The 12,471-nt window shown below is 38.2% G+C and overlaps 2 protein-coding genes and 1 long non-coding RNA gene across 11 annotated transcripts in view; all 3 read left to right on the top strand.

The window, feature by feature from the left end:
- LOC131242759 (uncharacterized protein At5g08430-like) overlaps nucleotides 1–1,431 on the top strand; it is a 28,964-nt gene extending 27,533 nt beyond the window's left edge. For 7 of the 9 annotated variants that reach the window (XM_058241612.1, XM_058241607.1, XM_058241609.1 and 4 more), the window contains one exon: nucleotides 643–780. Coding sequence is in view for 2 of the 9 variants with exons in the window: in XM_058241614.1 (XP_058097597.1) it covers nucleotides 643–1,091 (449 nt within the window). In the remaining 7 variants the exon portion in view is untranslated. Of the gene's footprint in view, nucleotides 1–642 lie in introns of all 9 variants that reach the window. The other 2 variants (XM_058241614.1, XM_058241613.1) reach the window with 1 other exon arrangement.
- A 6,617-nt stretch (nucleotides 1,432–8,048) lies between these two features.
- Nucleotides 8,049–8,519, top strand: LOC131244079 (uncharacterized). Its single transcript, XM_058243738.1, has one exon. It carries the CDS (start codon nucleotides 8,049–8,051, stop codon nucleotides 8,517–8,519), a length of 471 nt encoding a protein of 156 aa, XP_058099721.1.
- Nucleotides 8,520–9,147: 628 nt separating this feature from the next.
- Nucleotides 9,148–11,861, top strand: LOC131244404 (uncharacterized). Its single transcript, XR_009170270.1, has 2 exons — nucleotides 9,148–10,561; nucleotides 11,640–11,861. It is a non-coding gene; the product is annotated as an uncharacterized LOC131244404 (long non-coding RNA).
- Nucleotides 11,862–12,471: the final 610 nt, after the last annotated feature.

Raw genomic sequence — 12,471 nt, 5'->3', positions numbered from 1 at the left:
AAGGAGATTTTGGTGAATATCCCATCTAGTATGTTCCGTCATGTCAACAATCTAGATCACTGAGCCATGGGCTAACTTGTACAGACTGAGGCTCTCAGTTTACAGTATACTGTATACTAATGCTTGTGTTACTGTATACTATTCGTGCTTGTGTTGAGGATCATACAAGTCGTTATCGATTTTGGTGTGTTAACCTAAAATTGCTATCAGGTCCGGATGAGGTGCCATGAGCAGGTTTGGAGGTTGGCCCAAAACCTGTTTCGCTGGGGAATATATCCCTGCCCTTTAAAAGATAAGACAGACATACCCCATCTCATTAACCACCATACACTTTGTTGCTGTCAGAAAAGCATGCTGTTTTTTCCCATTCATTCCCTTTCAGGATCAGTCGTGGTCTTACAAACCATACCATACCAAAGGCAAACAAACGTATCCGGATTGTATTATTAGGAAATCTCATTTAGAGAGCCAGTATCTACTCCCAACATATGATTGATTTACACAGCCATTTTTTTCCCCCCATTTTTTGAATCTCATTAGTACAGTAGTGTAACTACTCAAATTCCAAAAATGGAAAATGGGTGTGAAGGAAATAAGCCAGGTTCTGTAGTTATTCATGTTTGTTTGTGTTCATTGTTACAGAAGAACCACAGCATCAGCAGTCAGCAGAAATCAAGGATACCGTGAGAGAAAAGGATGTCATTCATTTAGATGAGGAAGATGAAGATCCAGATGATGCCGCCGACGGAACTAAGGAAGCGAATGCATCAATTCCTGTCATTGATATAGATGACGATGACGATGATGGAGATCCTCATGTTGTTACCAAAACAGCAGTTCCTGAATCAACACAAAGCAACCCATCAGCAGTTACTGGTGAAGAGAGGAAACAAGCGGTTGTAAGTCGCAATATGTGGCACTATGTTGACCCGAGCGGTGAAACGCAAGGACCCTTTCCCATGTCGGCACTGAAAGCTTGGAGAGAAGCTGGTTACTTTGATGCACATTTTAAGGTGTGGGAAGTGGGCCAGTGCCAAAAAGATGCAGTTCTGTTGACGGACGCGATTCGCCTGATGGCTTCCCAAGGTTAGATGCCACGAGTTCACCGAAGACAACACTCTGTATAGCAAATGGATGTAATGTTTGTACATGTACTGTGTCATTCTGTCGGGCGAATGGAAAATTTTCAAATGGATAGTTTTGGTAGCTCCTGAGTTTCTAGAGCCCTATGAAACTCAAGTGCGGGTGTTTGGATGATTTGGATGTTCTGGATTTGTATACACAGAACTGAAGCCACTTGGATTTCCAAGTCTCCACCATTTGAGAAATAGTGGAAAGATATGGAAAGTACCATCTTGATTGCTACTGTCCATTTTGCAGGCCATTTATTTTAATGGCTGTGATTTTTTAATCATAGTTGGTTTTGGGTCATCATGTGGTATCTGCGGCAGTTTCCTCTTTTCTTTCAGTCTCTGTTGATTATAAATGGGCTAACTTAGGTAAAGACGATCTTAAACCTAGGATTGAGTGACTGTCAATGCACGATTAAGAATCCAGCAAGTGTTGATGTTCAATGGAAGATGACTTAACATTAATGGGTAGGATCTGATTCTGGAAGAATTGTAGGGATGATCCATCCATGGTAACCAGATCATAGGCCTCTCCCACTGTAACTTGGTGCCTAGAGGTAGCGTGCATCTCTATGGAGGATCATATAATCATTGGAAAATTCATTAATCAAGCCCAGACTTAGATTAATCTGGAAGAAATTCTATCAGATATGGATTATATATATATATATATATATATATATATATATATATATAGAGAGAGAGAGAGAGAGAGAGAGAGAGAGAGAGAGAGAGAGAGATTAATGATCTCCTGCGAACCATGCTGCAAGGAATTTATGTGCGGCTTGGATTCAGCTGCATTGAGAGAGAGTCTTAAAAAAAGACTCTCCTACGCTCACGAAGAGACTTAGAATTGCAAGCGGATTTCACACATTGGAAGATCCTGTGCAAGGATTCTGTGTGGGGCCCATTATGATGTTTGTGCCGTTTTTTGAAATCATTTTAGGACATGCAACCAAAAATGAGGAGGATCCAAAACTTCAATGGGCCACATGAGAGGAAATAGTGGAGATTTAGTGACCATTGTTGAAACATTCATATGGCTACAAAAGTTTTGTATCGGTTTAAGTTCCCGGTGTTTTCATTTTATCTTAATGAAAATGACCTTATAAACGGTTTGGATGGAATATAAACATCAAGGTGGAGCCTAGGAAAGTTTCAACTGTAAGCATTCTTTTCCTTGATGTTTCATCTCGTATAGCCCACTTGAGTTTTGGATCCTCTTCATTTTTGGTATAATGTCCTAAAATGATTTCTAAAAACAAATGGACTGGTTGAATTTCACATAAACAACACATTACAGGAAACAGTTTTGAATGGACTGTCATGTGGCCCATTGAAGCTTTGGATCCTACTCATTTTTGGTCGTATGTCCTAAAATAATTTTGAAAAACAAATGGACGGGTTGGATTTATCACAAACATCATAGTGGGCCCCACATAGAATCCTTGCATAGGATCTTCCAATGAAAGGCTTTCGCGTGAAATCCGCTTGCAATTCTAAGAGTTTCTCCGTGAGTGTAAGGGAGAATCTCTTTTTGAAAACTCTCCCTCTCTCAATGCAACTCAATCCCAACCGCTTTTCTCATCTTACGGCTTACATGAAGGCTTGCACATACATTCATTGTAGTATGGTTTGCAGGAGACCATTGCTCTCTCTCTCTCTCTCTCTCTCTCTCTCTCTCTCTCTCTCTCTCTCTCTCTCTCTCTCTATATATATATATATATATATATATATATATATTCACAATTTACTGTCCACCCAACTGAAGTGCCTATGTGGGGTGTGGGTTAGTGTGTAAAAAAATAAAAAAAAAATAAAAAAAAAACTTCCCATCTATTAAGTGCATGTGACATCCAACCCATCCAATTGCCTGGCCCCACTATGAGGATCTGCATAAGAAAATATCATCCCTATCCGCTCATCAAGTTGGCCACACCATAGAAAACAATGTCAGGCCATTGATAAATTGAAAAATACAAGTTTGGCCTACTCTTATGAATGGATATTAATGATTTTGCACTAGGTGATTCTTGTGGTTTGGGCAAGCTATTGAAAAATAGAAAAATACGAATGTGGCCTACTTGATGAGTGGATATTAGTGATTTTGCACTAGGTGATCCTTGTGGTTTGGGGTTCCTTGTGGTTTGGTCAAGCTATAGAAAGATAGAAAAATACAAGTGTGGCCTACTGGAGGAGTGGATATTAATGATTTTGCACTAGGCGATCCTTGTGGTTTGGGCAAGCTATTGGATGGGTTTGATGTGGCATAACAAGTGGAAAGTTATCATTTGGATAGATTGTAACCTGTAGTCCAACTAGTTGGACTTGAGACCTCTCTCTCTCAATATATGTATGCGCGCGCATGCACAGTGATGTACCCCACCCAAACCTGACCCCATCGACGGCCCTAATTATTTCTCAATAAAATTTCAAAGGTCTTGAAAGTAACTAGGTTGTGCTAGGACCATTTTGATAGAAGCACCTTTTAAATGTCTAATAGTTCATGTTTCTTTGAAGTATTGTGCGCACCTAATACAATTCAAGCACACTACCCTTATGTTATTGAACTGATCACCGTTATAGGGCTTGTTAGTATGCTTAGTCAAAATAATCTAATGATTATATCTAAAGTATTGATCATGTGAAGCCACTTAATAGGAGCATTACATTGTTCCCTAAAAAGTTTACCTTTTTGAGAAAAAAATTTAACTTTTCAATTTGTAACCTACAGAGAAGTGATTAAGAAAAATACAATGGTCTATATACAATTGAAATGGACGATGATGAAAATAAAGTGGATATTATGATTGAAGATCAATTAACTAATGCAAATAGATTAAAATTATAAAAATAAATAAAAACGAATTAAGACAAAGGAAAGATGACAATCAAATATGTATTTGAAGGAGATGTTTCCTGTCTCACCGAATACTTGCCTTGGCTCTATTAATTGCTTATGACTTATTTGTTTTTTCAATTACAATAGTAATTGGTTAGAAATGGATAATTATTACTTACCCCTCATGTGACATCACTAACATTTGATTACTATAATTATATTGTACCATTGTTGGTTTTATTTGGACATTAAGGTGTAAATGGGCCTTTTGGTAAGTAAAAATGCAATGGTAACAATTTCCTATGCTCATTTACTTTACATGTGTATTTGACTCTCTGTTTTTTTTTGTGTGTGTTGTGTGTGTTGTAATTCTCTCTTAACCAAACACCTTGACAAGATAATGAAGGGTCACTTACTTTGAATTACACTGAAATTGAGAACTAAACATGCCTTTACCGTATGGAAGCCCTGAAAGATGAGTAATTGTGATTGGTTAAACTACTCCAACCCAATCTCTTATAAGTACACAAGTCTTAGTTCTATGGTGGGTTTAAGTGTGGAGGTTGCCAAATTCAAGTGCATCCTCATCAATCACCAATAGAGTGGCTTCTATTCAAGTATGCGATAAAGATTAATATTTCATCAATTCTCATCTAAACAATTTACTACCATTACAATATGTGATTATTATTCCGTGATTTATGCTATCACATGGTTGACCCACGGTGATATCCAATGGAGGATTTAAATTACAGAAACTGGGCTTTACTGTTAAGTGGGCCCCTCAAGGCAAGGGACAATCCCAAACAATATGATGGGTGGCTTACAAGAAGAAAATTAAAAACTTGAAGCATGAAAGGTAGGTAGCTCGGTTTCAATATGAAACGTCCATCAATCAGATGATTGAGTTCGTCTGTTTATCATTGTCACGTATCTACTATAGGGCCCACTTGTATGATCGTGGATTACGGGGGGTCATTTCGCACTAAGGATTTGGGAGGATTTGAGGGGATTCGAGTATTTCAAATCCATCGATTATTTGGCGGGTAGATTAGTGAGCATTTCAAATCTAGTGGATTTCAAATCCTCACTTTAGATGAGTTTTGCAATCTCTCCCTTTTATTTGGATTTTCAATTCTCTCTCTTTTTTCTCCTCGTTTTTAAACGCATCAGAGTCACACATGTAACATGTCCCTAGGCTACTAATCTATTGAGCACGTGACCCATTGATGATATTCCAAAACAATTATATTATTAACTATATCACTAAAATTACTTTAATAAAATGATTTGAGCAGTGCATACTTTGTCCATGTAAATCAACAATTAAAAATTGTTGGTTAGCCACTCAGTTGTCATCTTATACTAGTGGCCTATCTAAGATTTAGAATTTCATCATTTTCATCCAAAGTATACATTTTAATTGACTTATTATGATAATCGTGTTAAACATTTCATACATACACTAATTAGAGATAAAGTTGATATAGTAATTAAATTCGAACTCTAATTTAAGTGCATGGATATGTTTAGATCACATGGGTTTCTAAATCCAGGATTCCAAACGTCACGTGCAGATTTTAAATTCAGGATATTCAAATCAAAGAGTTTTCTGATATGAATATTTTGAATCCACGGTGCCAAACGAGGCCATGGGTTTACGAGCGCGTGTGATGACTCTGAGGAACCTTGAAAGATTCCCAAGTCACGTGACATCTTCGGCTCTTTCAAACGATCACCTCCAATCCACCGCGATGTATTGCTCGTTCTCTTTGTCAGTACTGTATCTGTTATATATGTGATCATATTTCAATGATCGTAACCATCTACGTGTTTTTCATCACTGTTCATGGATGATACGTAAAAGAATATTCAAGATTGAGGTCCTCTCAATGAATTACAAAGCAACGGACAAAAGAAAACATCACATTTTCACAACAAAAGAGTTAATGATAAATAAATTAGAATACTTCAATCCAATAGATTGTTCATGGATACCCTCCATACACCATAAAAAATCAATTGAACGGCTTGGATCGATTCAAAATAACCCAGATCCAACGTATAAGCCCCGGACGTGATGTATAATTGACAATAGACCTCATCTTTTTATTTTTATTATTATTATTTTTTTAGTCTCCGTCTAAATGAAAATACCCCGCGTTACACAAAGTTCTAGTTCACCACCACTTACTTAAGCGTGGGGCTCCATCTTCGGTACACGTGGCATGCGTGAACACTAATCAAGACCGCCCAAATTGTGTGTCCCACGGTGGAAAGAGCACATTACAAAATTAAGGACTGATCCAATGATCATAAACATCAAACTGAAATCTCTCATTGAATCTGGACCGTTCACCACTTTTTACTTCACCATCTACTTCGACTGTCTCCAAATAATTTTTGAGATCATTTAGTCAGTGAAATTTTGTGGTTGTCATCTATCCACAATGAGATAAGTTTATGCCACTGGTATGCTGGGAGGACATTATCATTTTAAAATGGTGGTAAACAAACAATGTAGTTGGATCAATAGGTCACCCGTTCATATAATATACAGCGGTTGCATCTAAATCTACAATACAACCATTCTTTTATTTTAATGTGTCGTATATATATTTATTATCTTATCCGTAAAAAAGTTTATATACACTAATTTCATCACTAAAGAGGAAATTAAAACTGATGATATTATTCAATTTGCCACAATATTACACTATATCATACTATCGGTTAATATTCATATTGACTCTTGTCTTTCTTGATAAGTGGATTGGCCTGATTTTCATATAATTTCATAAGAATTGTATGGCCCATATTTTTTATGGATGGGATCGTTTTTACACTTGACAGGTTGGCGAAGGAAAATGACTGTATAATAACTTACGATACAGTTGCTGTATCAAATCATCTCTACGCAACGTGCGAGTTGATCCAGTGCTTCTAGAGGCATGAGAGATACCGTGCCTCCTGTCATTTCTGCGTACGTGGCATATACAGGAAAGATCTGGACCGTTCATTCCGTAGGACCAAAAGTGAGTCTTCTATAAACAGAAAATATGTTGTTTGGAAGGTCTATCCTTTGAAGTGTAGCGTAAATATGGCCACCTAAAGACAAAAATAAGCAACAGATCGCATCCGCTGATAAATGATCCATTTTTTCGACGGCAAAGATAATCTGATAAAAGGAATTTTTATTCAGTGTTCAATCTAAAGTATATCAAATCTAATGAACAGTTAAGATCATCATAAGCATTTAGCACGTGTGAATATTTACCTCTCAAGTATAATATGCTAGCACGTGTACCCTATTCTCTGGGACGTGGTTGGTTGATGACCTCTATACCAACCAGTTAGCTGATGTCAAAACTCTGTGGGCCCCACCATGATTATGTGCTTTATCAACGCCGCCCATCCATTTTTCCATCTCATTTTAGTATAAGGTGCCGAAAATGAGGAAGATACAAATCTCAGGTGGAGCACACCATAGGAAAATAGTGTTGATTGAATGTCCACCGTTAACAACTTACAAGGGCCCAGTGTAATGTTTGTTTTCCATCCAAACTGTTGATAAGATCAAGAAGACATGGATGAAGAGAAAACACAAATGTCAGCTTGATCCAAACCTTCTGTGACCCCCAGGAAGTTTTCAACGGTAAACGTTCGATCCAAACTGTTTCCTGTGGTGTGGTCCACCTGGTATCTGGATCTTCCTTATTTTTAGTATCATACGTAAAATGAGCTGTAAAAATGGATGGACAGCGTTGATAAAACACATACATCATGGTGGGTCCCACAGAGCTTTGACACTTGCTAGCTTGCTGGTGCGGGGATACCAGACAAACCGCGAGCTCTCTCTCTCCCTCTCTCTCTCTCTGTGCTATGAAAGAAACAAACGGTCAAGGCGGCCAACCGAAAGGTCTCTCTCTTTCTCACGAAAGTCGCATCTTCTTAGATTCAATCAATCGGCCAGAAAAACCTCGTTTCATTTCCAATCTAGAAAAGCACATCAAACCCATCAAAGATCTATCACTCCAAAACTCCGTTTAAAATCAATCCGATCCCTCCACCCAAACATGCCAGCCTTCAAAACCCTTCTTGGGTTTTGCCTGATCTCATTTCTCTCCTTCATTTCTTCACTACCTCATGATTCAGCCAACCTTACTGCCTATGAGATGCTCGAGAAATTCAATTTCCCAAAAGGGATCCTCCCAGAAGGTGTTGAAAGCTATGTATTGAACAAAGATGGCAGCTTTGAGGTCTATCTTAGTGGAGACTGTACATTTAGGGTGGCTGGAGAAGAGTATTCTTTGAATTACAAGAGGAAGATTTCAGGGAAAGTGGCGTTTGGTTCTTTGAAGGAATTGAAAGGAGTGACAGTGAAGATTTTGTTCTTCTGGTTGAGCATAGGAGAGGTGAGTAGGGTTGGTGAGGAGCTGAATTTCTATGTGGGCCTACTGTCCGCCTCTTTCCCGCTTTCGAATTTTGAGGAAAGCCCGCAGTGTGGGCGTGGGTTGGATTTCATGGACTTGGTATTGGATTCTTAGGATGAAAAGGGATTTGGTGTGGGATCATGAGGTATTGTAGATCTTGATGGATCCGTCTTTGGTTTTCGATGGATGCTCCCGATCTGCTATGCCGCAATTTGCTTGTTTAACAAATGAATAGTCTTCTTTTCCAATTGTGTTTATGGGCTTGATTCTAGTATCTTATGTTGGGATAAACATGCGTAAATGGTTTTGAATTTCCTTAAGTGGTTAGAATATTCATCTTTCTTTCTTGCTTTGGGAAAATATTAGGAAATGAGAAAGCTTGAGTATGATTGTTGAACTTTGTTCTCACGTGGTCTCGTTGGATTTCCTTTCATTAGATATTTCTCCTCTTTTACAATGCAATGTGATTGATGACAACTGTGTTTGTGTTTTGTGTGAATTTTTGCATTTGATTCTGATAATCTGGGTTAGCATATATGGATTTGATGTGGGAATTATCATGTGTAATGGCTTCATTGTCTAGAAATACTGAAATTAATCTTTTTATTTCCTGAAATATTTGATATTCCCTATTGATTTGGTAAGTTTTCATCTCTCTGCGGTTTAGTTTGGTAATTTAGGTTAGGTGTATGTGAATTTGGTTTGTGAATAATAGATTTGCTATGCCCTCATGTGAAAAAAAGGGGTCTTATCTACATACCACCACATGTGACAGCATGCAGCTGATCGTGAGATCAGAGCCTTCCATAAGGTGGGGCACCTTGTTTTGATGCTCTGGAATGAAAACAGCCGGTCAGAGTAACATATAGGCTACAGTGTTCAAATGAAATGTACTGATGAGAAAACTTTGGTTAAGTTTTTTAGGCTGCCTGACTATTTCTAGCATTGTGGTCGACCTGGCAGGAGCACCGATCTGGTTTCTGGGACAGGAGATATGCATGGTGAGACCCATGTGAGGGACAGTGTGGATCTCATGCTCCTACTCCACACTTGCACATTGGTGTGTGCAACATCTGGGCCACAATGTTCAAAGGAAATGGATGGTTTAGAAAACTTTGATTGAGTTTTTTTTTTTTTTTTTTTTTTAAAGCTGCCTGAATGTTTCTAACATTGTGGTGGACCTGACAGGAGCACAGGCCTGGTTTCTGGGATACGATATATGCATGGTGAGACCCACATGATGGACAGTGTGGATCTCATGCTCCTACTCCACACTTGCACACGTGGTGGTGTGTACATGATCTATCTTATACAATTGGAATGCTAGGCAAATCTCCGGTCTTAAAATTTCTTGGAATGGTTGGTTTACACCTCTCATTTTCTGAAGATATTAAGGAATATATGTAAAATTCTAGGTTTTGAAGACCATATCGGTCTGGTTCTCTCGCAGAGTTTGCGGGTGTTCTTTCAACTGGTGAAGAAGCATATTTATCAAAATTTCAGTATTATTAAGAATTCAAAGAACCTCACTGATTTGGTAATTTTCAGGAGCCTCTTATTTCTATGTTGTGTTAACGACACAAGTATCGACTACTGGGGCATGCATCAAAATTTTAATGTTGATGAAAATTTCAACTCCTTTCCCTCTCTCCCTCCCAATCTATGTTCCAAAGATTTCTTGATTGTAGCTACTGAAATTGTTATGGTAGTTGGATGAATCTTCCATATGTTATGAATGTATTGTAAGTGGGATTAGGCCCATGTATGCCACCATGACTGTATCAAAAGTTAATGTTTCGAAATTTATGGAAGCCGTTGAATTATTACCTTTACTGAAAGTTGCGGCCAGCATATAAGAACCGGCAGATAAAGCTCAGTTTCAAAGAACGTTGTAAGAATTTTACATGAGTTCGCTTACAAGAGCAGAAGATTTGTGAAGGATCAGAGCCTCTCATTTTTTGCAAACACTGAATCTCCCTATAAACACTCTCCTTCAGAGCATCTAAGGGTTCAGGAGCCACTGTCACACTGCTGTCAACCCCGTAAGTTAAATATCTTGCCTCCATATTGCTCTTTACTATCTTTTTCTTCTTCTGAAATTTTCATTATGATGTGCAACTAGGTAGCATTTTTATGAACTTGTGTAGGAATGTGATGTAGAGCGGGTCGCGGACAGTTTCACGGCCAAGATGGATCAGAAAAGGTCCGGTCGACGACAGAAGTGATCCAGACCGTCAGACCTTAAATCGGGCGTATCTCACAATCCGGAATGAGTTATCGGACGTAAAATATATGATTTTGGGGTAGAACGAGCTACTTTAGCCACCCAACCCCGCCATGCTGGGTTGCGCAAGCCGGATTTGTGAAATACCACCAGATCGACGGTTGTTTCCCTATTTTAATTCTGTTTTTACTATAAATAGTAAGTTTTAGTTTGATTATAACTCTTCATCCGTTGGGCTTTAGGAGTTTCGCCCAACGTGAAAAGTGCTTAGAATAATTAGGAGAACAGTTTGGTGAAGACAAATAGGACACTTACTATTTTTGGCCGAAAACCTTGCGCACTGGTAGACCTCACGACTGTCTATAAATAATAAGTTGCGAATTCTAGGAGTTTTAGTTGTAGTGTGATTCTGAAATTTCTCTCATTACTTGGTATCCCTATTTAAAGGGTTGTGAAGTCGTTTATTTCATTCATCAATCAAATTACGAATTTTATAAAATTTATTTCTATTTTTCTTGTTTTTTCCTCGTGGATTCGAGAAGTCTCTGTGAGGAGTCCAAAGAAGCTTTGCCGGTTCCTAGTTATCCTTGAGGAAGACGGTGATCGACCTCATCACGTTCATCCCTGCGTTAGAATCAAGGTGTTCCGTAATGGTAACGGTGGCCGTAACGGCCACCACCGTTACTTTTACAATATGGGGCATAACGGCTGCTATGGTCTCTCTTATTTATTTATCGAAAAAACTCCTGAAAAACCTGTATCGGCCTCGTAATGTTGATTAAAAAGTATGAAAAACTTGTATCTATCCTGTAATAGATCATTACGGGGCTATTATGGCCTTTATAAGGGACGTAACTGCCGTTAACGGCAATTACAAGTCATTTTTTTCCATAACGGATGTTATGGCCATTACGACCTTGTAACGTACAACAGTTGCCACCGTTACCTTTACGTAATGGCCTTTACGACCCGGTAACGGCCTTTATGGCACACCATGGTTAGAATGTGAGGTAGATTTCACTTTGTATATCTTTTTTGTCATTCACTGACTTGTTTCATTGATGTAAAGAACTTCCAATTAGAGTTCTTTGAAAAGAATTCAACCAACATACATCACTTAAATTATGTAATTGTAGTGCTGGAATTGGAAAAGACTTACAATGCATGTAGCTTCTCTTACAATTCTGTATCCGTCGAGTATGGTATATTGAACTTGGGTAGATATTTATTTAGTGGGTTGAAACTTCCATTGATTTGAATGTTGGAGTTTTTTGTGTCTGACTGTATTGCAGATAACATAGTAATGTACCCACTTTGCATCTCTCTTTCATCAGTCACTGGCTTGTTTCATTGATGCAAGAAAGTTCCAATTAGATTTCTTTGAAAAGCATTAAATCAACATATAGCAATTAAATTCTAGTGCCAGAATCAGAAAAAAAACTTATGATGCATATAGCTTCCATTACATTTCTATATCTATAGAGTATGATAGATTGACTTGGGTAGATGTTTATTTGGGAATAAAAGAATAGTCCATTTCTGGCAGGTTTTTTAAGTGCAGTTCACGTGGGTGGTCTGATTAATGTTGACCCCCTGAGGTGTCTTGTTATTAGACAATTCACAGCAATTTGGTATGGATTAGATGTTTAGAGCTGGTTTTTTGTGGTCTTCCAGTCTTTTGATGAACCCTCTCTTTGGTTGTGCTGCTTTTGATTTGTGGATTTAATTTCTGATGGCTTGGAAAGTGGCCGACCTTAATTTCTAAACTGTAATCGTCTAGGAATTATGATATTCTCAAGTGGGAATGTCACCCTAAGTAGAATGTAGAACATTTGTGTGCTA

Source organism: Magnolia sinica, chromosome 4 (assembly GCF_029962835.1).
Source record: "Magnolia sinica isolate HGM2019 chromosome 4, MsV1, whole genome shotgun sequence".
NCBI lineage: Eukaryota > Viridiplantae > Streptophyta > Magnoliopsida > Magnoliales > Magnoliaceae > Magnolia > Magnolia sinica.
Note: the sequence above shows the minus strand (reverse complement) of the source record. Positions and strands in the feature narration are given on the sequence as shown.